This window comes from Rhea pennata, chromosome 2 (genome assembly GCF_028389875.1).
Source record: "Rhea pennata isolate bPtePen1 chromosome 2, bPtePen1.pri, whole genome shotgun sequence".
NCBI lineage: Eukaryota > Metazoa > Chordata > Aves > Rheiformes > Rheidae > Rhea > Rhea pennata.
Window position 1 is genome coordinate 124,040,621 of NC_084664.1, and position 25,926 is coordinate 124,066,546.

General features: G+C 39.6%; 1 protein-coding gene across 3 annotated transcripts in view; it reads left to right on the forward strand.

Moving 5' to 3' along the window:
• Positions 1-25,926, forward strand: part of EYA1 (EYA transcriptional coactivator and phosphatase 1) — an 82,810-nt gene that overhangs the window by 4,137 nt on the left and 52,747 nt on the right. Inside the window, exons 3-8 of one of the 3 annotated variants that reach the window (XM_062568185.1) lie at positions 10,844-10,924; positions 12,856-12,925; positions 13,311-13,456; positions 17,652-17,789; positions 24,076-24,158; positions 24,575-24,761. In XM_062568185.1, the coding sequence (XP_062424169.1) occupies positions 10,844-10,924; positions 12,856-12,925; positions 13,311-13,456; positions 17,652-17,789; positions 24,076-24,158; positions 24,575-24,761 (705 nt within the window). The remainder of the gene's footprint in view (positions 1-10,843; positions 10,925-12,855; positions 12,926-13,310; positions 13,457-17,651; positions 17,790-24,075; positions 24,159-24,574; positions 24,762-25,926) is intronic. The other 2 variants (XM_062568186.1, XM_062568187.1) reach the window with 2 other exon arrangements.

The following is a 25,926-nucleotide window of genomic DNA, read 5'->3' on the forward strand; positions in this document are numbered from 1 at the left end:
ATGTTATAAATGTGTGGTAAAGATATGCTAAATTTGATTTGATTGTGCGTGTGATTAGGCAGATTTCCATACCCCAAAGTGAAGAATATGTTTACTAGATTAGAGGAGGGGAAAAAAAAAATCTGTCCCAAAGTAAAAAGACCCTGTTTCAAACAAATGTTCATTGATTCCTCTAAGGTACATTTTCATACTTGTCCCTTATTGATGTTGTTCTACAAGAGGATGTTGTTCTACAAGAGGATGTGGTTGGAAAATAGCTCACTGTTATTAGCTAAATTTTTAAGCTTCACACTTAGTAGTAGATTTTCAAAGCACTGAATGGGGATTTAGCTGTGTGATTGAATCTTTGTTTAATCTCTGCATGCAGCTTTTACGTAACTCTTTGTGTGAGCCTTTATATAACTTTGGTGTGCTTAGTTTCTCATGGGTAGAATAAAATTATTACAGTGCAGAACTGACCAGGTAGTGATGTCCAAGGACTGCAACTGGAAAAATTCTGTTTTTTTTTAAGGCAATTGCTATTTGTTTCCTTCTATGTATAAATTTCTAAACAAATCAGATTGACTACTTCTTGTGTTGGACAGCAGTTCCTCTGTCATCAGATGCTTTTAGAGTATAGTGAGTTCTCTAAACCAAAACTTCTTTTGAGCTTGTTTCAGGTCATAAGATGACCTTCTTAGCTGTGGGTATCTGCATGGTGAGGGGAAAATAAAATTCCATATTATTTTGGGTAAAAAAGCATAAATAATAACAGGAAGATACTAATAATAAGAAATTACCTTGCTAGTGTCTGTTTTTTCTGCCTTTTGTCTGGCCCAGTCAGGCAGCATGGTCTTCAAACCAGTGATGGGGAAGTAACAGGGAAATTATAGATCTTGACCAGTCAGAAATTTCCCAGGTGCAAATGTAGAAGAGTAACTTTAAAATGTTTCACTAAAAATACTCAGAAAAAAGCAGTCTTGGCATGCCAAGAGGGATAGGATGTCTATCATAAATACTGTGGTATTTGAATGTTTCATGATCTTTTAAAGTGTTTTTCCACAAAATATCCTCTGTCTTAGTGAACAGCAGATACTCTGAACACCTTTAAAAATTTGGCCCTGTATGACTTGCCTAAGAAAATTTGTAACAGAGTAGAGAATCGAAGTGCAGCTCAAAATTTTAAGTCATGCCTTATCTCTAAACTTACTTTGTCAGCAAATTGCTGTGGTGGGTTGATACAGAATGACTAAAAGAAACAATAATTGAATTGCTGTTTATTAATTTTCGTTACACAGCTCCTGGCAGTTCCAACAACAGGGTCAACTTTGAGGAGAAAGGCTGGGAGTAGTTCAGAAATTTGTAAGGATGTGTAAAGCTGTTTTCCACGGTGGCCAATTGCATGCAATTTCTGCTTAGAATGATCTTTACTTTAATCCTAAGAATGTGAGTCAATTCTCTTGGATTCCATGTAGTGAGAAACAGAAGCCTATGACCCATTATTATGGTGCTTTATGCAACCATAATGGAAAAGAATAGATGAAGACTGGGAGAAGGAGCAGTAGTTTTCCAACCAACAACATATAATTTGTGCTAGGAGTATGGAGGTGCTTCAACCTTCATTTCTGAGTATATAGAATGAAGAAGAGAAGGCATTTTCATATCAAGTGGGGAGGGAAATTGAACAACAAATTGAAGATCAGATTTTCAAAGATAAATAGGAAAGGAGGCTTCAAAGGGAGTTGGACATCAAAATTCCTTTGGAAAGAAAAAAGTTCTTGCTCTTAAAGTACCTGCTGCAACATGAGAATGAGATCCCACACAAAGGCATTCAGAGTTCCCCACTGTGTGACTACCAGGCAGGTGGCCATTAGCAAGGTTGCCTCAAGTCTGGTAAATGTAAATCCGTCTTCAGGGTTCAAAAGGCAGCACAGTGCAGTATGTTTGCTGTCCGTTTGTAATATTACAGAGTGGAGAGAAACCTGTATTAGGCATTGTCTGAGGACTTACAAAAAAAACTTACCTGTCTTTTCCCAGAAACTCTTGAAAGAGCGGTATCTTTTTTATTTAATGGCTTCAGTAGTGACTTTCTGAAGGCTTTTGAGCCTATCTGTTCAGTAGACCAACATGAGCCTGCTGGGCTTGTGATCCATACTCAGCAGTGAAGTTACGTAGATGTCTCTAATAGCATCAAGGTGTATTAAGTTGGACCTGGTGCAGCATTTTAGACAGCTTTAAGAGCTGCAAGTGCAACAGTTTCTCTGCATTCAAAAAAAAAGGTATTGGGTACTCTTTCTTAAATTTATCTGTTCCTTAATGAAAAAAGAAAATAATGTTACAGTGATGCTTATAAAATGAGTTTATATATGCAGAAGACACTTCAAAGTCAGTAACATATTCAAAACAAAAGCCTTCGTTTAGAAAGGAAGCTATAGTTTACAGCATTTTTCAACAAACCGTGAAAAGATCTCTGTTTTCTTCCCCAAAACTATCCAAGCCATGCACCTCTCCTAATTCTTTGTAATTTCACCTCACTCCTCAGTTACTTACTCTATGGACAACTACAGCACTTTGTTTTGTTTTGTAATGGATGTTATTTTTGAATGTATGCTTACTGAGGTGTTACATTGTTTATTAAATGTGTAGTTCTGTGAGGCTCTCCATATGAAGGACTGTAATAAACTAGTGGAATAAAATACTGAAATCTGTAGGGAGGGTATGAGCTGGTTGTTACTATGGCATGTGTTGACTATATGGTTATGTAGATTTCTGCAAATGAAAAAGACATTGCACTTCTAATGATACTTTGCAGCACTCAAAATAATCTTTTGATATTGTATTTAGTCATGTGCATTTGCAATGAATCATTCTTAATTTTTTTAACCGTTAGTAGTTATTCAACTTTTTGTATATTTTAAGGTGCAAAGTGGTGGTAGGTGAGGACGATCAGACAAAATGATTCTCTTTTAGAAGATAGTTGGTTTCTGGTATCTTTTAACTGGAGTTTCTGACCGTCATTTATGTTCGAAGTACTGGACCAGTGTTTGTGAGGAAGGGCTCAGTGGTTTGAAAATTGTAATTGATGCACCTCCACATTGAGACAACATGAAATAAATAGCCGTAAAAAGATGAAATTACTCTTTGCATTTCAGGGTAGGGTGTTAGTATCAGGAATTTTTGATCTGGGAATGTCTTTGCTTAGCTCTAAAGGAGGGTGATTGTGTGGCAAAAGGCAAAGACTGCCGGAGGTCCCACTCCAACCAGCCTTGCAAAAGCAACCTGGGGGTTTGTAGAGGCTAGTCTTTGACCTACTGCCACTTCTGGAGACTGGAAAACAGATACACATCATTACTCCGTCTGTCTATGTGAAGGCAAACGGGTAACTTGGACTGCCTTTTTCTTCCCTGCTCTTTACCTTTTTCCTGCTGTATCACATTGGCTTCCTTCCAGACTCTTTGTCTTATCTATGCTTTTGTTCTCCTGCTTCCCCAGGAGTCCTTCCGTCTATTCTGAGCCCATATAGCATAATGCTCTATTATTCCTCTTTCAGAGCTTTTTGGCCAATGAGATCACTTTTCTGTTGCCTCAGCCCAGCAATTCATTTTGCAAGGTCTTGAATGAGGAAACTGGCCTCTAAATATTTGCATATTCATCACTTTTTCTGCATGTATGTGCATCTATTTGTGAAAACATCACTATTTTATTTTCCCCCCTAATGTTTTCCTGAAAGAAAGGAGTGTTTTAAAAAAAAGCCAGTAACAATACTGATTCCCAGAGCCATTTGAGAGAAAGAAAATATTCCAAATAACAAAACTACTTAAGATGAAAGCATCTTGGAAGCACCATTATTTTAATATAAGTCCTTTTCACAAGTTTCTCATGAGCCTGTTGTTTGCAGCATGTGCCATTCCTGCCAGCGGATGGAGCACAGAGAGGCATGAGACCCTTGCCGAGGATGCGTGAGGTCCTCAAGCCCTGCTGGCGAGGTGGCTCCATGCAGGCTGTGGGCTGCCAGGCGCCTGTGAGGATGTTCACTGCTTAATCGAAAACTGCGCCTGCCACACAACTGCACGAGGTGCAGCGTCTCTCCAATGTGTCCAGGCTGTGATGCATGATCCGCACACGTGCAGTCTCAGGGTAGTGTGGTTTACCCTCCACAGCAGAAGACAGAAATATTGTAAGTGTGGCCAGTAATACAGAACAGAAGTAAATCCAGCCTCCTCTTTCTATGTGCACCAGCAGAAACTGCAGGGAATGGGCACAGGACATCCGGGTGTAGGGTAAAAGATCCTACCTTAATAGCAAATAGGGTGATAGCATCTTCAGGGAGCCGTGACCCTGTAGACGTTATAGTACTTCCATTTGGATCCTGCACTCTTCTGAGAGGTTTTGCTTATCATAGGCAGATGAAAAAAGATGAAGCTTAGTCACGCTTTAGGGTTAGCCGGGTCATCTGACCCCTAGCCAGCAAGTGCCAAAACTTGGAGAGAACTACCTCTGCCACCTCATTTAACCAGACGTCCTGAGAGTCTCCCGTGACTGCTTTGGGGTGGGGGTGCAGGGGCAGGTGGGCTGATGCTGTCCCTCCGTATCAGGGTGAATCTGGCTGCAGCTCCACCAGCCCTGGAGTTCGGAGCCTGGCTAAATGTGGAGGAAATTATTTTCTGTTTATGAAAGGCCTTGCCCGCTTTGTCGTTCTGCTTCTGCGCTTCGTGTCTCGGTGATGCGTCTTGTACACTGAAACGTTGAGCAGGCTGGAATTCCTCCTGAGGCCCTCGGTTTGCTTGAAGGCCTTGTGAGCTTCTGCAACGTAGCCTCTTTGCCATCGATGGCTGTGATAGTTAGCCTGTGTGGTCTTTCTACGGCATTTTTATCTGGCTTTGATTAAAGAATACAGATATTTTACACGCACGCGGAGCTAACTATTACCCATGTATAGGGGAGTTGCTATGGCCAGACTCACAATTGAGAATTTAAGAAGAAAAGAAAAAATAAAAAACCAATACCATAACACCATTAAAAGGGTTGTTTATGGATATGTGCTGCCTCCATTTGGACAGGAGAGGTGATACAATTGTTTGGTATAAATTGATATGAGAGTATCAAGGGCTAAGAATGTTATTTTGATTCAGATATTCTGATTTCCTAGGCAGAACGAATGAAACTATTTTAGCTGATGTCTGTGCTTCTCAGATAAATATTCAGACTTAAAACTCGATCAACAGCTGCAAATATTATCAAAACATTTCTCTAGCCAGTTTGGGTTTTGAATTTTCTTTCCAATTTTGTATTGTTGTGGAGGCACCATTTCTTTGTAAATTCAAGATTTTTTGCTCCTAATGAGCAGGAAAAATTAAGGCTTTTTTAGTTGTATGCGTAATATAAGAGAAGAACGAGGCTTATAGGGGAAAAACGTGCAGTGAAAGCTAGGGGCTAGCGGTAGCCAGAATACCTCAGGATTTCTGAAGACTTCTCACATCAGAGGAAGGTAGAGCAGGATATAGTCTGGGCTTGAACTAGAATGTGCTGCTTTGGGTGGGGACTTTCTTTGAAAACGGAGCATAAATTTAGTCTGGAAATTACCTTGCAGTAATTACCCTCAGGTAATTCCCAGACAAATGAGACTCAGGAGGAATCTTCTGGTCGGAGAAGCAGGAGCAAGTAAGTTTATCAGGCTTCATGGCCAAGAGCTGAGAATTTGATCGTCTGTGACAACAGGAGAGAATAATGCCCTCCATAGCAGTTAGTATAGTACAATAACCTGTTTGTACAAATATTGCAAGATTCATCTCCAGTTTCGAGTCTTAATAAAGTGCTGGGAAGCCTCATCAGTTTAGAAATCAAAGGTAGATTTTTTGTACCGTTGTTAGTAACTAATAATTATCTTTGAACTTTCAGGTGAGCTTTGGGCTTCTGTTGGGTACAGAAAGGGCATAGTGTCAAGCAAAATAGTGTATGATTAGTAATCGACATTTGAAATACTTCGTCAAGATATACCAAGGCCGTGAAAAGATGAAAGTCTGTATTGACATACTGTTTAGCTACTAATATTGCTTGAAGATTGAGAATTTGTGAATATTATGAAAAAATCTGTTTTTGCAGTGGTAGTACATTTAATAGCTGTACTAGCTTAATGCCAGGGCCAGAAAAGGGGGAGAAGGTGAGAGAGATACTAAAAGATGTTATCAAATGAAACTGAAAATAAAGTGGAGCCTTGATTAGTGGATAAAAACTGCAGACTGGAGGAACTGCAAAATATTAGAGTCTTTTAAAATACAAATTGCAACCTTATGATTTTAAAATTAGATCAACCTAAGTATGGTAACTTGCCCTGCTAAAAAATGGCTTTGGAATATCAAAGGAACCTAAGTGAAGAATATAAAGTGGAAATGTTTTATGTTGCTTTAATAATTACGTTAAACTCTGTAATGCCTAAACATATCAGTGCTAATTTCTTTTCACCAATTGTAACCAACAGAAGACTCACATCCCTAGAGCGTATTAAAGCTGTTCAAAACTTTTGATTTCTAGTTCAATTACGTTACAGCAATTCTTCTCACATAGCCTATCACCCTAAGACAAAACAAAATAGGGCCAAAGATTTATGTTTAGATGTATGTATATAAATGAATTGCTTCATTTATTTTCTTGAGACCTTTGTACTCCATGAATATTGAGAGCTGTCAGTCAGGACTGATTTTATTTTCCTCATTTATTCATATAATAAAACCACATGAACTTGTGGGTTCTGATATGAAGTACTCTCTCTTAGAGGAGTTTAGAAACTAATTTGTAATTCATTACTAACCACCTTTTGCAATATTGCTGACAAAACTAGGCGTATGGCTTTTACCTTCTCAAAATGTCTTAAGATGAAGTATTTTGACAACCAATTTAATGCTAGATCAGCAGTTACGCTATCTCAGAATTTTTGTGCTTTGTTTTCCAGGGCTAGCATATGTGTTACAGGTTACCAGTCCCATTTTTTTTTCTATTATTCTGTTGTGTTATTTTCTTATACAGTCTCTTTTTAAATCTTGTTTTTAAAATCTCATAGGTAAGGAGAAAGAGAAAAGCAGTGGGTAAAAAATATCTCTCCAGTGACACAAATATTTAAGTCTCTAAACCAAATCTAAATTAGTGTTTAATTTTTGCAGCAGATGAGGAATGCATCAGATTTCTTCCTGAACTTCTTGCTGATAGTCTGTTTTATTATAGGAAAATATATATATATATTTTTTTACTAGCATTAAAATTTAGTAGCATATTGATAAAACAAAGTCTCTCTCTAATGCAAGCCTAATAATGTCATGCCTGTGCAAAATTCTACTTTGATAATGGAACAGCAGAAATGGGAACTCTTCTGGTTTGCTTTCTTTGGTGTCTGCCACAATTGAACATACTGTTGGAAATTCCTGGAAAACTTGCAACATGTTGTGTATAGATGTGACGCAGATTTCCCACTGTCATATTGTGAAAGCTTGGAACACGTTGCATAAATTTTATCGTCATGGAAAAACATAGAGCGCTAAAATCCAGAGCATGTTTAAAGAGTGTGTTACTAAGCCATGGGAAAGAGACATCACGTGTAATGGGAAGGGTGAGGTCTGTACTTGCCGCACATAACGTAATCTGTGACCTTCCAAGCTTTGCTTGCATGGACAGCTCCATATTTTGACATAATAGATATGGATTACTGGAGCACTTCAGTGCTAGAGCAGCAGACTTGTAACATTAGGAGCTCCTTCCATGCCTCTCTTCCCCTATGGTTCTGCAGGAAAATCTGCTATCTTGCAGGTCAGTCTTTGCCTCAGGTGAATGACAGATCTTCCTTTTCAGTGAGAAGCCACGTAGTAGATTTTTCTGATGGGTAAAACTGTGGGTGTTTCTTCTTAGTTTGCTTCTTTGTATAGCAAGCTTTCATCTTCTTGAAATATGTTTAGGCTGCAGACAGAAGGAAATACATAGTTGTTTTCTGGCATTTTGATTAAAGTGCTTAGGGAATGGAGGGTTTTCCAGTCTCTATCCATCTTTATTAAATTCTCAACTAGCTGCAGCACAAAGGTCTGTTAAGGTCATGGTCATTTCTAAAGAAGGAATGATAGGGCTTATTTATTATGACCTTACCAATGTGTATCCAAATCAAGAACAATGCGGATAGCTTTTCTTATCCTATTTTTCATATAATCAGGAAATACAACAGTAGAGGGAGGAGGACTACGGAGCAGCTGTTATCAAAAATTTGTGAGCACATCGATCAGCTAATAGAACTAATTTCCATGAAGAGGGCACTGCAGTGTATTTCATCTATTTTTTCCTGTTTCTTAAGAAGCAATATGTTAAGTAAACAGAGTTCAGTTCTAACTATTGATATATTAAAATATTGCTCTTGAGTGTTTCGAGATTTTAAGGTTTTTCCCCAACTGATACCTTTAACAAAGGTCTGAGATCCAGATAAGTGGCGAATTGTACACTAGGTTTCTGTATTGTGTGAGGTAGCTTAGCATAGTCCTGGTGCTAATAGTTTATGGTGATCCAAAAGAATAGTATTTTATTTTACAAGGAATAAAAGAATCATTTCCCCAGGACAGGACAAGGGATGAGTTGGGAGAAGGTAGACACTGAAATCTGCCTTACTGTGAACATTTATCCCGAACTGTGTTGATCTTTCTTCTCTGCCTTTCTTCCTCCCCTGCCCCCCTTCAGTTGTCAACTATAAAGAAAAACATCCTTCTTTGTTATTCACAAAAGTATAATTGCTTTAAGGAAATTATGCTAGGAAGACTTGCAAAAGTTTGGGAAAGCTGGAATAATCTATGAAGCTGAAAAACTTCTTTTAACTAAAAGCAGAAGATAATTTAGGTGTAACTCTGGATCTCTAAATTTAATGTAGAACATTTGTAAAAATCTCGTAATGTATCCAGACAACCATTTCATTACTAAATACTATTAGTATTTGGTAATGAAATGGTTGTCTGGATACATTATGAGATACTCTGTGTTCCTAAGCAAAAGGTTTGGATCAGAGTTGTGGTTCAGACTGTGCTCCCCTGAAGGGAACCTCCTGACCAGTCTTGAGACCATGCTGTAGCTCACCTTGGGGACAGCTTTAGGCCATCCTTCCTTGCAGATGAAACGAAACCAGGAGTGCAGCCAATGTGCTCCTGATGCTGGTGGGCACTCCGTCCCTGGGACAAGGCTAGACCTTCTATGAAGTAACCCCCCTCCCTCCCAAAACACCCATGCTGGGGCTGCTGAACCCTCTTCACTGGCTGTTTCTCTCTATAAATCTCTTCCCATTGGGCTGCACTTCTTGCTAGTGTAGTCATAGCTGAGTTCTGTGTGGAGCTAGTATTGGTTGCCTGAGTTAGCCAGTGCAGACAAAACATCCCGTGTGAGAATTAAATGAAAATATTGAGTGATTAGTAAAATCTTGAGAGGCTGCATGAAAATCCTTTGGATGAGGTGAGGTGAAAGAAGTAGCGAGGCATGTGGAAGTAAGAATTTGTATTGGCAAGGAAAAGAAAGGTCCTTCATCAAAAGGGAAAAGATCGCCCCTTTCATCTGTTGCAAATCTAGCACCGAAAGGGTTTATGTCAATGATGGTTGCAGTTCCTAAATACGTTCTTATATATGTTCCTAAACAGACACGTGCATGCACACACTTAGTGTCAAGGTGGCATTAAGGCTTTATATGTCAAATAGGGTGTAGTTTACGTTATTTTTCTTGGATTCATTTTCTGTCATCTTATAGAGCTGAACTGCACCACTGAAAGGTCAGATATGCACCAACTCTGGTGTGTAGGAAGCAGTGACTGTATGTCAACAAGAGCAAAAGCTCTGCATCCTTCTTAGGATATAGGTTTTAAAATGAGCTCAGTTGTTTGTGAAACGCTGTCCTCATCCTTGCTTTTGTTGTGCTGTAACTCCAAAAGCTGAGTGTGTAAAAATGCAGTTGAGAGGTTGCTACGGTGCTCTAACAGCTCATGGGGAACAGGTATTGCACCTGTTTGAATCCACACCAGAGCAGCCCTCTCTTTGGTCTGTGGGTCAGAATACTGTGGTTATTGACATTACACTGTAGTAACAGAAAGTGAAATTTGTTCATTGAATTGAGGCTTTATTAAGAGTCAGTAATTAGCAATTAATTATGCTAGTGCATGAGCCAGGAGAGAATCTCTCTTACTCTCATCCTTTCTTAGTCTCTGACAGCTGTGTTGGGTCTCCACTGTGAAGAGAATAAAATGTAAAAGCATTCTTTTTAGTGAAGTATCTGCTTCTGTGTCTCCTTTGTGTATTCAGTGTTGTCTAATATGAATTTGCTTTTTTATTTTGAAAGCAGAAATCCACTATGAGGAAAGAGGGTTTTTTGTTTTGGTTTGGTTTTTTAACTTCATTTGAACTTTTCATTTTTCCTCTGGAAAGTAGTTTGGATGGGAACATTTTGACTAGCCCTCAGACAAAAACCATTTAAAAATTACTTCTTTCTAAATTTTATTTAGATCATTGTGTCTCAAGCTTCTAAATGTCTCTGTGACCTGATCTAAATGTAGCCCCTTATTGTTGGGTCTGTAGGATTAAGAGGAGTCAGGACAGGTGCAGAGAGTTGCATGAGGACTTCTCGTTTGTTGCAGTGGCTCTTATTCCTTGGGGACAGAAATAACCCTCTTGATCATTTTATATGTATGTGTAAATCATGCCTGCCAGTATTTTGCATTGTTTGTACATACAGATACATAAAATGCAAAATATCGATAGCTACGATTTAAACATTTTTGGCAGATTTTTGTTTTATTGAATTTGTGACTGTGAGTGTGTGTGCATGTGCGTGCATATAGAATATATTTTATTTATATTTCTGTAGTTAAAACAGAACCAATGAGCAGCAGTGAGATTGCTACTACTACTACCACAGACGGGTCTTTAGACAATTTCTCAGGATCAGGTAAGGAATAAGCAAAGGTTTTATGCTCAGCAATTTTTCATGTATTATTTTCTTTTCCTGCATGGTCTAAACCTGTGCACAGCTGTTTAAAAAGTTTTGTGCACTTTGCAGCTTACACCTATTTCTGCTCATCATATTGAAGCAGTGTATGTCAGTAAGAGTTTTCCCTGAGTAAGGAACATAAGTATTGTGCTTATTGATGTCCATTGGTGTCTTCATTAAGAGTCTCACCGGGGAGCTGGGGAATATTCTGGCCCAAAGTAACTACTCTTTGGTCTTCTGTGAGTAAACATACCTGCCTCTGTGATTTGAGTTGTAATTGAGGTGAAGGTCTTCTTCATTTGTTGTAATTTGTTATTATGAAGGTTTTTTTGTCATTTTTTTCCCCCTTACTGGAAGCCAAACACATCCTAGTTGCTAATGTTCATGAGACAAATACTGTGAGAAAATCCTAAGATGTTTGCACAGTTTTATGTACCTACAGATTAGCTGTGGTATTTCTAGCACATCATTTTTATGGCACAAAGCAAATAAAAAAGAATCTAATAACACGTAGTGGGATTACGTTTCCAGAGTAGCAACGTCTGACGCCTCACAACCGGTAAGGATCCAGGTAGCCAACCTTTTCCTGATCTGGTGATATTCTCCATTTTCTGCATATGCAGTTGAGTGTGAAAGTGGCACACCTGAAAGGCAAATGAAGTTCCTAGAATATTTTTAAGTCTCTGAAAGAAGAAGAAGCTGTGTGCTTAATAGTAGCTACGTAGGTCCATGGTGATGTGACTAAAGCCCAGGCCATACCGTCTGAAATATCTACAGCCTCACAGGCCATGGAAAAAGACAGAAATCAAGTGTGGAAGGACTGGAGAGCGATTCTCTGCATTAGTGCACATTTGCTGAGCCCTCCGAGATGGGTTTTCCCTGGAAAGGGGTAGCTGGCACAGCGTAATTACCTGTGCCTCATATATTTCCAGGTACTTAGCATTTTGGCCAGTTGTTTCTCTGGCTGTCTGATTTTACAGTAGTCTCACAACCTGCAAGTGACCCCTTCCTGGCAAAGGCTTCAATCTCGACATTGGGACGTAGGGGAGAAATGGCACCCAAATGGTAATCGGAGAGGAAAATGCTCGCTGTAGGGAGCTCCTGAAAATAAGGATGAGAGCAGAGCACACAAGCGCATCTGACACATGCTGGAGGAATAAATACTGGAGGAATTCCATATGGGTTTATATAAAATTACGTGTTAGCAGTGTCTGCTTTGGGGGAACCCTCAAAGTCTGAACTGCCGGAAGAGAAGTTAACTATTTAGCCTTGTAGGTATAAAGTGTTTCACTAAGAAAGTCTGCACATTTGTCACATCTTTGTGTAATACTGGCTATTTTGAAGGTCTGAAAGCATTTTAGAAATAAGTAGATAACATGAGGAAAAAGGGAAGGAGGTGCAATACGGTAATGCATCTTATGCATTATGGAATTATTTTAAAAAGAGGCACGTGTGCTGGAGCTGACCATATGTTTTCAATAGAGGCATGCATAAAGGTCCTTCATAAAATGTAGGTCTTAAAAATTCTAAAAGTTAATAAAATGTTGCACTTGAGATATCATAATCCTTTGAAAATATGAAGGCAAATGTTTCCATTAGGAAATAGATTGTTTGCATTGAAAATGTTGTCTGTGTGCAAGGAAAGAATCAACTATTGCTCTGGAGTTGTACAAAGGGGCAATTTAGTATTTGAAATTTGTAATCAAGATTTTAATGTTAAGCATTCTTGCATAGTTCCTGATAAAATATTATTTTCTACCTCAGGTATCAATGATATTTGAATTTAATTAAAGTCTTGTTAATATTCTGAAATTCTATTAGAAAAAATAATATTTATCTTTGGTGTGTGTATTTACACTTCTGTGTGCTTTCTTTTCTCCTCGGTGCAGCAATTGGAAGCAGTGGTTTCAGCCCAAGACAAACACACCAGTTCTCCCCACCACAGATTTACCCTTCCAAGTATGATATCTTTTAAAAATAATAATAATAGTAGTAATAATAATAACTGAAATAGGCAGATTTTAACCTCATTTAAAATAATAATTGGGTCCATCTGTTAAGTCATAATTTAAACCACAGCAGCTTCTAGGAAAAAAGATGTATATTTTTTTAATGCTAAGAATGTATTTGAAAAAAAAATATTTGGAAAAGTCCCTATTTTACTTATTCTTTTGTTACTGACTTATTATTATTGTTTTGTCTTTGTCTTACAGTTTCTGTTCTCTAGTGCAGCCTACGATTATGTGTTAATGAAGTAGCAGGATTATAATAAGGCTAAAAATAAGTACTTGCATGTCTGTCTAATGCGGCGTCTGTCCTATTTTCTGTCATTTGTAATCAATAGCAGACCATACCCGCATATTCTTCCTACCCCCTCTTCACAAACGATGGCTGCATATGGGCAGACACAGTTTACAACAGGGATGCAGCAAGCTACCGCTTACGCCGCCTACCCGCAGCCAGGCCAGCCCTATGGAATCCCCTCGTACGGTAAGGAACCACATCCGTGTCGCTGTATTCCTGAGGTGGACATTTTCTGGAGGGTTACACGGCCCTCGCGCCAGCGTTCGGCGGGGCAGCTGCGCTCTCGAGCGCTTACCGTGGAAAAGCCGCGTGTGGTTTTCCTGTTGCGGGGAGCGCAGCTTGACTCGTGCGTGGAAGAGCCACTGCAGGAGGGCTGCTCTGTTCTCCTTCAACTGGTGGACCGAGGAGAGAGATTCGTCAGGCGTTTTACTGGAGATACGGAAAGGCAGCGCTGAAACGGGGAAGCCAGTCTAGGGACTTCCGTTACGTAGGCACAGCTCCTGCTAATTCCCAAGGAGTTGTGCTCTCCGGCACAACTCCGTCATGGAGTAAGTTGGTAAATAATTTTCAGCTGACCTAGATTATTGTAAGAAAAGTGAATCAGTCAAGCTGCAGTGATTTTGATGGAATGGAGACCTGATTCAAAAGACCCCCCAAAATCCCGCTTGCAATGCTTCAGAACTCCCTGCAGGCGAAAATTGAGGCAAATTGCCACTAAAGCTCTGTCTGTATGATGAAGAAGATAGTACTAAGTAACAAATCTTTCCCAAAAAAATTTAATTTAAAAACAAGCTGCTGTGGGTGAGACCATTTTGCTGCCAGACTGTCTGCTGGCAGACCACATAGCAGTTCGGCAGCGAAGATGCATTATTAGAAAATAGGTCTTATATTCCTCTGGGGGAATATATTGAAAATATATGATCCACATGCTTTTAGCAGCATATTTTGTAATATATTCGGGTAATGTAAGTTTTATACCAAGGGGACCGAGTTCACAGTGTAGGCTTGTGCCCCTTAAAATTATTAAAAACTCTAAGTGCAAGACTGATGAATCTTTCATCTTGAATCTGCAAGTTGAAATCCACATAAGCATATGTTACAGCAGATTACTGTGGACAGTAGGTAGAATAAATAGATTATTGTTTTCCCTAACTTTACAAAATATGTGTTTCATTAATATTTTGTCAATAATTATGACCCAAAGTAACATTCCTGCTATGGCTTCAATCCTGATTACTTACTACCAGAAATATGGTTATAAACATGAATTGGATTTCTCAGTTCCGGTCCACATATTTTAAACTTATACACACACACAAAAAAAAATCCTTTAAAATATTTAAACTACATTTTCAAGACTAAGAAGATGGGAGTTTTCTCCCCCCAGAAAAAAAAAAAAAAAGAGTTCTTGTTGCTGATGAGTGCTTGTCTGTTTTTTCCAGCTGTATCAGGTGGTCTCATAACAGACAATATCTCTCCCTACAATGCTTTTCCGGACACATTTGTCCTGTGGACACCTCGTATTCATATTTGGCTGTCTGGTGGCTTGGCCAGCCCAAACAGTGACTTTTTTGTTTTCGCCTGGTTCCTCTGGATGAAATCCTGACCTCGTTGAAGTCAGCTACAAAACTCCCACTGACTTCAGCAGGGCCTTGATTTCACTGCTTCAGCGTAGCTGTCTCCCCGTTGTCGGGGCTGTAATTGAGAGTTGCTTTACTTGGCAATAGCTAGCTGGGGGTTAACATGCCTGCCTGCGCTTTTGTTTTGTTTTTGTTTTGATTTTTACCCAGTCTGTCCCCTGTGCCTAAGACTTTGGGTAGTTTTTGCATTGCAGAGTTGCTTTTGTTGCTGAGCCAAATGGATTTTTATGCATTTTGGTCTCTTCAGGCAGAGCCTTGTGACAGGGGCTAAGGTGCTTCTTGCCGGTGTACTTTATCATCTAGCAGTGATATTTAAAAGGAAACAAGCTTTAAAAAGTTTTAGGAGCTATCACCATATATATTTTTGCACATTTAAGGCTCATCATACAATCTGTGTGCCCCAAATAAATTGCTTGGGGAACAGTAGGATGCTCATTTGCCCAAAGCAAGAAAAGAAGTGGAACCTTGTTTAGAGCCATTTTTTTTCGTTTTGGGTCTGTAGCACAGATCTCATGTGTCATATGCTTTGCCTTTCTCTCTTCCAGGTAGAAAGGTTCCAGCGTGCATAAAGAGAGGAGACTTATGTAAAAGGAAAAACTTTGAATTGGAATGGGAGGGATTCTTGTGCTTTTGTTTCTTGACTCTGGGACTTACTTGAGGTGGAAAAATGTTCTTTAATATTCCCCCCCTTTTTTTTAATGTCACCTATAGTTACACATTCACTTATCGACCTCCCTCAAGCCCTTTTTTTTTTTTTTTTTAGGGCAGAATTTGGGAAGGTGCTGTGTTGAATGCATCTAGTCTGTTCGTTTTTCCACTCCTACACCTTGACTGTGCTGAAGTCATGATGGCAGGAAAGGGGGTGGAGGGGAATGCCAGGGACAGCTGCCTGCCAGGGCACTCCTGGCTCTGCCTCATCTGCAAAGCTGCTGAGGAGGCTGGAGAATTTCCTGAAGCTCCCTCATGCTGCCCGCTCCCTCAGGAGCCTCGTAAAGACCTCATTTACCAGCTTCTTCTTCTAGATGTTGGCAGTCCCATTAGGTTTTTTTACACTGACCCTTCCCACTTCTTTGCACATATTAGAGAAGGTAGAAAGAAACAGAGGAGGGAACTTACGCTTTGGTGAGTGAAGGCCTTGTAGGGGAAGGTAGGTGAGCAGAGCAGGTCTCCGTGCCAAGTTGTCTTCCCTCAAGTGACGTCCTCCTGCCACCGTCTTTGATCATCTCCCCTCGCTGTATCTGAGATTGAGCCTTGGATCAAACTGTTGAAGCTGGGCTAGAACTTTAACACTTGGTTCAGCTTTCTCTAAGTAATATTTAACCAGCATTTCCGAGGTCCTTAAACAAACATCAAGTGGGAATTGTTGATACCAAAACATCCATAGCAGGAGTTTCCCATTGGAAACGAGGTGTCACATTCATCAATGTGATTGTTTAATTGCAACATGAAATAGAAGAGGAAAGTAAGCACCAGGGAAAAACAAGCAAACGGGGTGAGTCTGGCAGTTAGCGAGTGTGGCAGAAGGAATTAAGGATAATTAATGACTCCAGTTGGAAATAATCATTTAATTGCCACAAGAAAATATGCTGCCATTTGTGTGCAGGGAAATGCTGAAGTTTTGCAAGCACAGTAACTTCTAAGCCCTCTCCCACCTTCACATATTGTAGAGCATCGTTAAAAAAAAAAAAGGGGGGGGGTGGAACCAGGAAATGGACTTAGATTAACAGTTATTTTCAAAGGAATGTTAATAATTCACACTTAGTTAATTCAAATAATGGTGGTTTCTGAACAGTGAGGTATTACTGAACACCACAGTGAAACATATAAGAGTGCTATGTTACCTTTCCATTTCTTTAGCTATATTTTTTTTAATCATTTAAATGATAGTTCATATTGGGACATTCTTATTAATAAAACTGAATGGCAGAGGCTGAATAGTGTGCATTTCCTCAGTGTGTCATTTGCTGATATTTACTTGCTTACTCATTTGCAAACTTACAGAAAAATCATTGAAGTTGGGAGGCAAGTCATTCATTTAATTGGTCTCTGGATTATTTTATCACTGAATTTGGAAATGAGAAGGCGATGTGTAATGGATTTCCCTGTCAGTGCAGATTGATGAGACTGCTATGTTTCTCCCACATTGGGAGATTGCTTCAGGAATATTTCATGTCTATACGTATTTATTTGTTAAAAGATTTAATGTATTCTGTAGTTTTTAATTAGCTTTGAAAATCTACATTATGCTTTATGCTGATGATTCTTTTTATCTGCTGTAAAAGAGGTGCTTAACTCCTTAGAATGCCACATAATTTTGATGCAGGAATATTATACAATGCAAATCTAAGTTATGTCATTAATGGGTGGATGGCAGGAGAGTTTGGCTATGTTATGCTTCATTAAAATCATATAAAGTTGCTAATCTGCCTCTGTGAAATGTCATGAATATATGGAAAAGTTAGCCTCTGGCAAGAAACGAAAAAAGGAATAATGCAACTTCCTGTTCATGTATAAATTTCTTTTGCAGTTATTGGAAACACAGTTTTGAATTTAACCTCTCCCTGGTGAAATTCAGTTTTATGTGTACTTTTAAACTGCCTTTACCCGATTTATTCATTGTATAATCTCAGTATTCCTTCTGTCATGCATGCGGTAGTTAAAAGTGCTGTTAATGAAGTGATTTAATTTTCCAACCCTGTTTGAATATGAACAAATAGATTTGCTGTCACTAACTGATTTAGGTGCATTGTGGGCAGGCATCAAGACAGAAGGTGGATTGTCACAGTCACAGTCACCTGGACAGACAGGATTTCTAAGCTATGGTGCAAGCTTTAGCACACCTCAACCTGGACAGGCTCCCTATAGCTACCAGATGCAAGGTCTGTATAAATAGATACTACCATTAATTAGATAAAGTTAACACTGTGTGTTTTTTTTTTCCCTAATTTCTTCACATTGCTAGAATAAAAATGCATGCTTGCTTGAGCACTAGCTTGCCTCTGATACTGTTGCAGCTGGAGCTGAAATAATGATTGCCTTCGCTGAGAGCGGCAACAGGCCAGCTCTCAGCAGTTTGGAAGATCCCTCACTTCGAGATTTCATTAGTTTTTTAATATTGAAGTATTTTAGTGTTATTAAAGTAAAATCTGTTTCTCCAAATAGCAGTAGTTTAAAAAATAATGAATGTGACAAAGTGAGTCCTGGAAAATGTGTCAGGATTATGAATTTAGGACGTGCCAAATATAATTTGACACCTAAGTGTGTTTGGGGAAGGAAAAGAAGATAAAAATACCTACTGCAGCTGTGGAGGTAGCTAAGTAATGATTGAAGTCTATTTGTTTGAAGTCTATTTAAAAGCTTTAGGTCTATTTAAAAGCTTTAAGTCTTTGTACATGCTGGCTGTTATGATCAATTATATTTTGTAGTCTTTTTTGTTTGATTTACTTAACATTTTAAAAATCTTTTCTCCTCATTCTAGTCTTTCTCATCCTCCTCCCCTCTTCATCTCCCCCTCCCCCCCATATTGGTAGACTGTGGGATGTACCTGGTTCTGGATTTTCACCACTTTGCAGATACTTAATCTTTTTTTCATACAATTAGCTAATTTTGGATGTCCACTTTAGGACTCTTCACCCCTGAATTGCAGATAGAGATTTTAATACTGCTGAAATAAGTGCTCTGCATGTTCCAGATTTTACATAGAATTAAGCCACATTTTTTAAAAGTTTATCTCCTCTTTTTATTATCTGCCTCATTTAAGCTGTACATATTAACACTCCACGAAATGTCTTGAGGCAGAAGTGCATTCAGAGATCAAGTGAATGAGGTTTTGCATTTGTTCCATAGCTTTAAGGCTATATTGATCCAGCCCTTTGCTCAGACATGAGAGACCTTTTCTTTTCTTTTTTTATCTTTTTTTTTTTTTCTAATCCCCTTTTGAACTGTGCTTGTTGAGCAGCTCAGTATGGCAGAAGTGACCATCTGAGATCTGAAGTATTGCTTACTTGTAGTGCACTTTGGCAAGGGAGAGGAGGATGATATAAGATTAGTATGTTACCTTTCATCTACCCACTGATTAGGAGTGAACTTCTACTCATCTGAGTAGATATAACTGTAACCAGATCACCAGAGCAAAACCAGGTTTTGCTTTTTGCTGATAGCCACTGTATACATACATACATACATATATATACATACATACATATATGTATATATTTAAAAGATTCTGTGTAGGACAGAGCCAAAAATGCTTACCTGTGATTATGAGGAGCTCCTGGATAGACATTCCAGCTTTTAAGGAAGTGATAATTCATGGTCACTGGGAAATACAGCTATTGAAAAATCATGTCTATATTGTTTATAGTTTCTATTGTCGTAGTGCCTTCATGCCATAGTCAGGTCTTGGGATCCTGTTGTTCTAACTTATGTAGCCATATGAGAATATAGTCCCAACATAAGTTGGAGTCTAAAGCAAAACACACAGGCTGGGAGAGCCTAAAGTAACAATAAAACTGATGCTGCTTAGATATAAGAAACAGTAGTCACTCCGTATTGGTTATCTAACAATTGTAAAGATGTTTTTTGTTCTTCTTTTTTTTGTAAAATTCAGAGCAGAAAGATGTCACTAAAAAGGGATTTTAGGGAGGACAGTGAAGTGGTTTTGCAGATATCTATGGGAAACTCATTCAGTGGTGGGAGGAAAGAGGGAGCAGCATGGGATGACGTGAGAGAGTGCTTGTTGGAAAATTTTAAGAGTAAGCAGTGAACTCTGGCATTAGTAGAGCAAAGCTCAGACTCAGTGGACTACATAGAGACCTGTCATAAAGAATATTGCCTTGTTTTATGCAATATGCAAAGTGAGAATCAGATGGGAATTGTCAAGGTCCAGTAAAGGTGGCAGTTGTCAAGACATGGACCAGTAAGATCCTGGAAAGCATTTCAGCTATCCACATTGAAAGACCAGAGCCTAAAAATATTGTGCCAAAGAAACATAGTAAAGACTATGCAGTTGTGAAGCCTTCAAAGAGGAGGGACAACGGCAACACCACATAATTGATTTCACGATAGTACTGTCGACTGACGCTGAGGGAGGAGGTGGTTTGTGTCTGAGTTCAGCTTGTGCCCCGAGCTAAGGCTAGGAGTTGGCATCCGCAGAAGTGACAGATAGAGGAACTGAGTTTGGGCAGGGGAACCGCAGGTCAGCGATGGGGGAGTCTGGGAGTCACCGCGATGTGTGTACCCCTTCTGTCGTGCTCATGAGTGCAGTGTCCTCTGAATGGCGTGGCGTATGGATGGAGAAAAAAATGGTCTGCTACCTTGCAGAACATATGAATGGAAATAAGGAAGGCATTTCGAATGAAATATTGGTGTAGAGCTAGAAGAAGGTGAAGGAGAAAACCTGTTAACTGAGTCTTTCTTGCTGTTAAATGTTCTCCATATATACCTATACTATGCACTAGAATACATGCCTTTTTTAATGCTTTCTTTAACTTTTATATTTCAAAAAACTTTAAATTGACCTGATTCCTCCTTTTGATTGAGCAGATGTTAAACAGGAACATTTGTTCCCCTTCACAGTTTTAATCTTGGAAGGAGAAACTGTTCATAGTCTGAGCTTCTATGAGCTTGGGGTTACCTCGTGCTCCAAAGCCATGGGGTTGCGCCGGTTCTTCGCCCTGGGGCGAACGTCTCCCTGGAAAGTAAAGGCACTGTGCTGCCCTGCGTGTGCAGCCAATTAAGCCCGGTGCTTTTCCTGGCCCAGCTAAAATTACAGGGCGATTAGTTGCTGAACAAAAGCTGAGGGAGAGATGGCCAAATCTTGAAAATCGCCAGGAGAGTCGCTGTGTGTGACTCCATAACTAAGATTATTCTGGTAATTGGTTTTTTGTTGTTACGAAGGTTTCATCCCTGCAACAGCGGGGAGAGGGTAGGGAGAGGAACTACACCGTTCTCTTTCCCCTGACGCACACTTTAATGAGTATGTTCCTTAAGCTGTTTTTCATACAAGTTGCTTCATAGATGTTGAAAGACCACTTACATGAGTAATGGCTGTGGGAATGGGCCGTTGTTCCTATATTGGCACAGTTATGAGGAATGCTCCGTAAGGATGAGCGGAGCGTATGCAGAGGGGGCAGGGGGAAAGCCAAGGCAAGAGCTCTATTTGCAGCTGTCTGCTCGAGTATCCCTGCTGTTGTGATGAAAGTGTAGTTATTGCCATGCACCCCCGTGTCATACCACTGGACGGGCATGAAACCTGTGATGAGCACCAGTATTGGTTTAGTTATGAAGTTTCCGAATATACTAACCAATCGGTTTGGGAATTCATCCATGAAAAGTAAATGTTAAGGTATTTGGTTATTATTATACAGTATAAAAATATTGTGCTGGATGGCTAAGCAGTTACTAGGACAACAAAGGGGAGTTTGCCAAGGATTTTTAAACACTGTCAGCGAACGGAAGAAACCTTGAGTTTAAATAGCCCATCTGGCCTCTGTAGGCTCTCCCGAGAGAGCCGCGCTAAACCTCTGCCACATATATTGTACCCTGATGATAGACATAGCCCATGGCAAAGCGACAGAGCTAGGAAGGCAAATGGACTTCAGTGGAAAACACTCAGGGGAGGAGCACATCCTGCAGAGCGCGGGAGCCCCGGCGGAGCGTCCCGCGCGCCGGAGCCGCCTGCTAGTCCCAGCAGGTTCCAGCATTCCTCCTAGGCTGCCGGAGGTTCCCAGCTTTAATGTGGGTCCTTGCTCTTTGCAAAATAGACCTTTGACCTGCAATTTACAGCTTTTATCACATGTAAAAGCTGCTTAGTTGGCCAACTTGTTGCAGTAAAACCTGCGCGTTTCGTAAGGGTTCTGATTTTCGTGCGAGTTCAGCTAACGCGGGAACAGCAGCTCTATGCCATCCTGCAGCCTGATTATTAAAGAAGAAAAAGAAAAAGCAAAACTGAAGTATTTTTAAAACAACTTTAGGCCAGTAATTCTGGGTGGCCCACAGAGCAGTTTCTGAGAAACCTGCTTCATGTTTGTTACGGTCTAGGAGACCCCTACCCCTCCTCCGTAGGAGCCAGTGCTGACCATGAGATGAAAGAGAGAGATCTGTGTGTTAGTATGTGTGTGTCTTTGTCTGCGAGGGAGAGATGCTGACTGGCATGTAATTACTTTTCTCATTTGCTCTTGCAAATTATTTGCCAAACTTTCAGTGGAAAGATGATGTATTCATCCAAAAAAAGTTCTTTTTTTTCCCCCCTTCCCTTGCAACTATGAGAGGTCTTTTCTATCTTTTTAGAACAGTTCATACCACACACCTATAAACATCATGTTTGAATGTATTACTGCATCACTCAGAAATAACTACAGAAATGAAAAGAGACATAGTAACTTACATTTTTTTCCAGCCAAAGCACTCTTAGAAATAAAATAGCATTTCAAAGTTTTGCAATTTAAAATATTTTTCAGCTGTATTCTGGCTCTAGGGTTTGTTATAATAAAAAATAACATCTGTTTTCCAATTTTAAATTAAATTTAAAACAACATGTTTTTCTCATTAGTACTATTTATCTGTACTATCTGCTAAACTTGGATGTCAACTCTTCTGCTGAAGTAATCTGATTTCAGTCCACAGGATTAGTAGCATCTATCAACAACCACAGAACTTTAGCACTAATAGCAAATAGAAGAGAAATGTTTACAGTCATTATCACACATTAAGTTTAAGGCTCATTTTTTTTACTCCCACTGCTGTCAGACATGCTTCACATCTCCTACTGTGAGGCTTAAGTTGTGTATGTTTTTAGTAACTTTTGCAGTCAAAGCATTTAAATATTTTTTCCTTCTGACTTCTTAATAGCTGGGATGCCTTTTTCTTTTTAAATTTAAAAAAATAAATGGCTCACAAATGCCCTTTAGGGGTTGTACTAAGCATGCAGCCCTGCATTCCTTGCAGTTTGGATTTGCAGGAGCCATTGCTTTTCTAAATGTATAACCATTTTGTATAACCATTTTGTAGCGTTTGGTTGTTAATGGAGTTGTACTGGGCATATTCAAGGATCAGTGACTCTGTACACCTGGCTCCCTATTGCTTTTCATCCCTGTCAGTCTCTTCACCTCCTTTGCTCGCCTCCAAGCCTTCCCCCCCCCCCAAGATCTCAGAGTATCGTTGTCCTAAGGTAGGTCTGCGCGGAGAGGGAGGCTGTAAGCAAGCGGTGCACTCTAGTGCGAGTCTCCTGCTGCAGGAGTTCAGCAGGTTGCCTCGCTGCAGACTTTCTCGTGGCTTTATGTGGTTTCACCCTGTGCATCCATATGTCTCAGCTGGTAGCTGTGTCGCTCCTGGGTTTATAACCAGCAAGGGCAAAACAGCTGAAAGGGGGTTGCTGCCCTTTTGCGGAACGGCGTCTCAGGTTAGATATTAAACGAGAGACCCATCTGTCTATTTTTGTCGGCCTGTGAGGCGGGGGGGCTGTGGGGGAAGGAGGGAAGTGAAGACAGTAATTCAATTTTTGGTCTCGCTTTTAAGAGAGGTACTTTTTTTCCTTTGTGTCGTGCCTGGTAGACTCTGCCAGAGAAGAAGGAGGTTTGTGGCCCAAGGCTGTCTATGATCGATTAGTGAATCCTAATGGCTTCACAGCCGGGTGGAGTTTTTTAGAGCAGGGAATTACGGCTCTTCCCCTTCCTTTAAAGCACTCTGGTTCAGTGACAGGAGAGGTCCCAGCTCCGAATGGCGGTAGGAGAGTGAGCCCGTGGGCTTCTGCAAGGGGACACGGCACCTCTCAGGACGAGGCTCGCAGCTACGGCTAAACAAAAAAAAGCACGTGCAAAAACCCTCATTACTTCCACCGTGTTGGAGGTGGTTCAGAGGGGCAGGAAGATGAGGAGGGCAGAATACCGGGAACCTGACAGGCAAAACGTGTGGTCAGATCTGAGGTGGCTCTCACCCCCGTCTAAAATACCAGTTTCCATGAAAGCAGTTTTCCTTTTTATTCAAATGATGAAACACAGGGTATAGGAACAATGAATTACCACTTTATATTGACCTGTTATAAAAATCAATCAACATGACGGAAATATTGCAATTATACCATACCCTTATGATATAATCACACGATGGAAGTTATTTTCCACTACTGTGTTTTTGTAATACATGTAATTTTTCATTTCATTTCAGGCAGCAGTTTTACAACATCATCAGGAATATATGCAGGAAATAATTCACTCACAAATTCTACTGGATTTAATAGTTCACAGCAGGTAAATTTTTAAATAGGAGTTGAGGAGACTTTAGTAAACTTAGACTTCTCCTTTATTGGAAAAAATGTACTTGATAAATAGCTCTTTGTAAGAAATTAGCATAATTTCAAGCTCAATGAATGCTTATAAATGTTTTTTCTTCAGTTTGTCATCTTTCAATAAAAAAGTTAATTCTTATTCATCATTCTTATTCATCGTAAGCAATGTGTCTGATAAGCTATTTGTATGAGAAGATATGATAAGTTATGTGTAATTTAGATTTAGTTTTACTGCTTCACAGCGTTAGTCCCATAACAAACAGTCCAGAAAGCATACGTGCTGAAAGTCTGACATATGTTTGCAGTTATATTTTGGAATTTATACTAAAAAGTAGCAAAACTTTGATAGACTGTTCAATTGCTTTTTTTGTCTTGCAGGAATATCCCTCTTATCCCAGCTTTGGCCAGGGCCAATATGCACAGTATTATAATAGTTCGCCGTATCCTTCACATTACATGACAAACAGCAACACCAGCCCAACGACACCCTCCACAAATGCAACATACCAGCTTCAAGAACCACCATCTGGCGTCACCAGTCAGGCAGTTACAGATCCTGCAGCAGGTAATTACGTGGATTTTACGGTTCCTACGAGGCACATTTTTGCAAGTTGAAAGGGGCTTCGATTGGATTTTTTTTTGTTTAGTCGCTGATTTTTTTATTATTATTGCTTAATCCTGAGTCTGTGGCACGTCTTTGCGCAGAGTCTAACAGAACATAGACTAAAGAAAAATGGAGATCAGTAAAAGTTTAAGGCTTGTGCAAAATACAGGTTGTTTGTATTGATGTGCAAACCTTTTTGTTAAAATTTGCAGGATATGGGAAAATCTTTAAAACGAGCCAAAACTTTTCAGCCCTGTCTTTATTAAGATCAATTCCTCTGGCTTTTCCCAAGTAAGGCTGGACTCAACTATAGCCCGACTGTCCACTTGAAAGAGAACTTTTGTATTTTTGACTTTCAAAGGACAGAATAGTGCTTGTAATGGGTAGCTGAGATTGCACAAGTGTTTCCATTTTAAGAAAAGATTTTCAGTGGCTTGTATTTTTTTCCCAGTCTTTTACCTTTCTTGCTGGAATTTGGCAGTCCTTTACTAGTTGAGATATTTTTTGAACATTTAGGCCAAACTGCTTCAGCTGTTTTTTGGAAACGAAGGGTGAAAAATAGTTTTCATATTACTAAAAAAAAAAAAAAAAAAAAATTAACAGTACAAGCACGTCAGCAGATAGATGGCAGAAACTTGAAATCTGTTAAAGTACTAGGGGCAGAAGTGTTTCTTGGTAATGTGGTAAAGAGCAGTTCCGATTTGTTAAGGTTATGAGAAGGTTTTGTTTGGGGCTTTGTTGATGGGGGTTGTTTTTATTTTTTCCTTTTTTTTTTTTTTTTTGAGTACTTTACAGGACTTGTTGTGCATGTGCAACATGAGCTTTTAATATAATTTTGTAGCAGTCTGTTTTTTCTGCATGAGTGTGTGCCTGAAGAAAATGCACATAGTGCTGTGTCTTTTGATACATTTGGTGAAAGTAAACCGGGAAGGAAAGGCGGACTCTGTGTGCGTGTGTGTGTGTGCACACGCGCACATAGTCACGTATATGTACATCAGTGTATTTGAGAAGGGAAGCTTTTTAAATATATGAGTGCATATTGGAGTCTGTGTAGTTATTCTGCTTTTCACTTTGCCTTTAGTTTCAGGGGATTGTTTTCTTGTGTTTTTGTTTGCTTTTCTTTTTC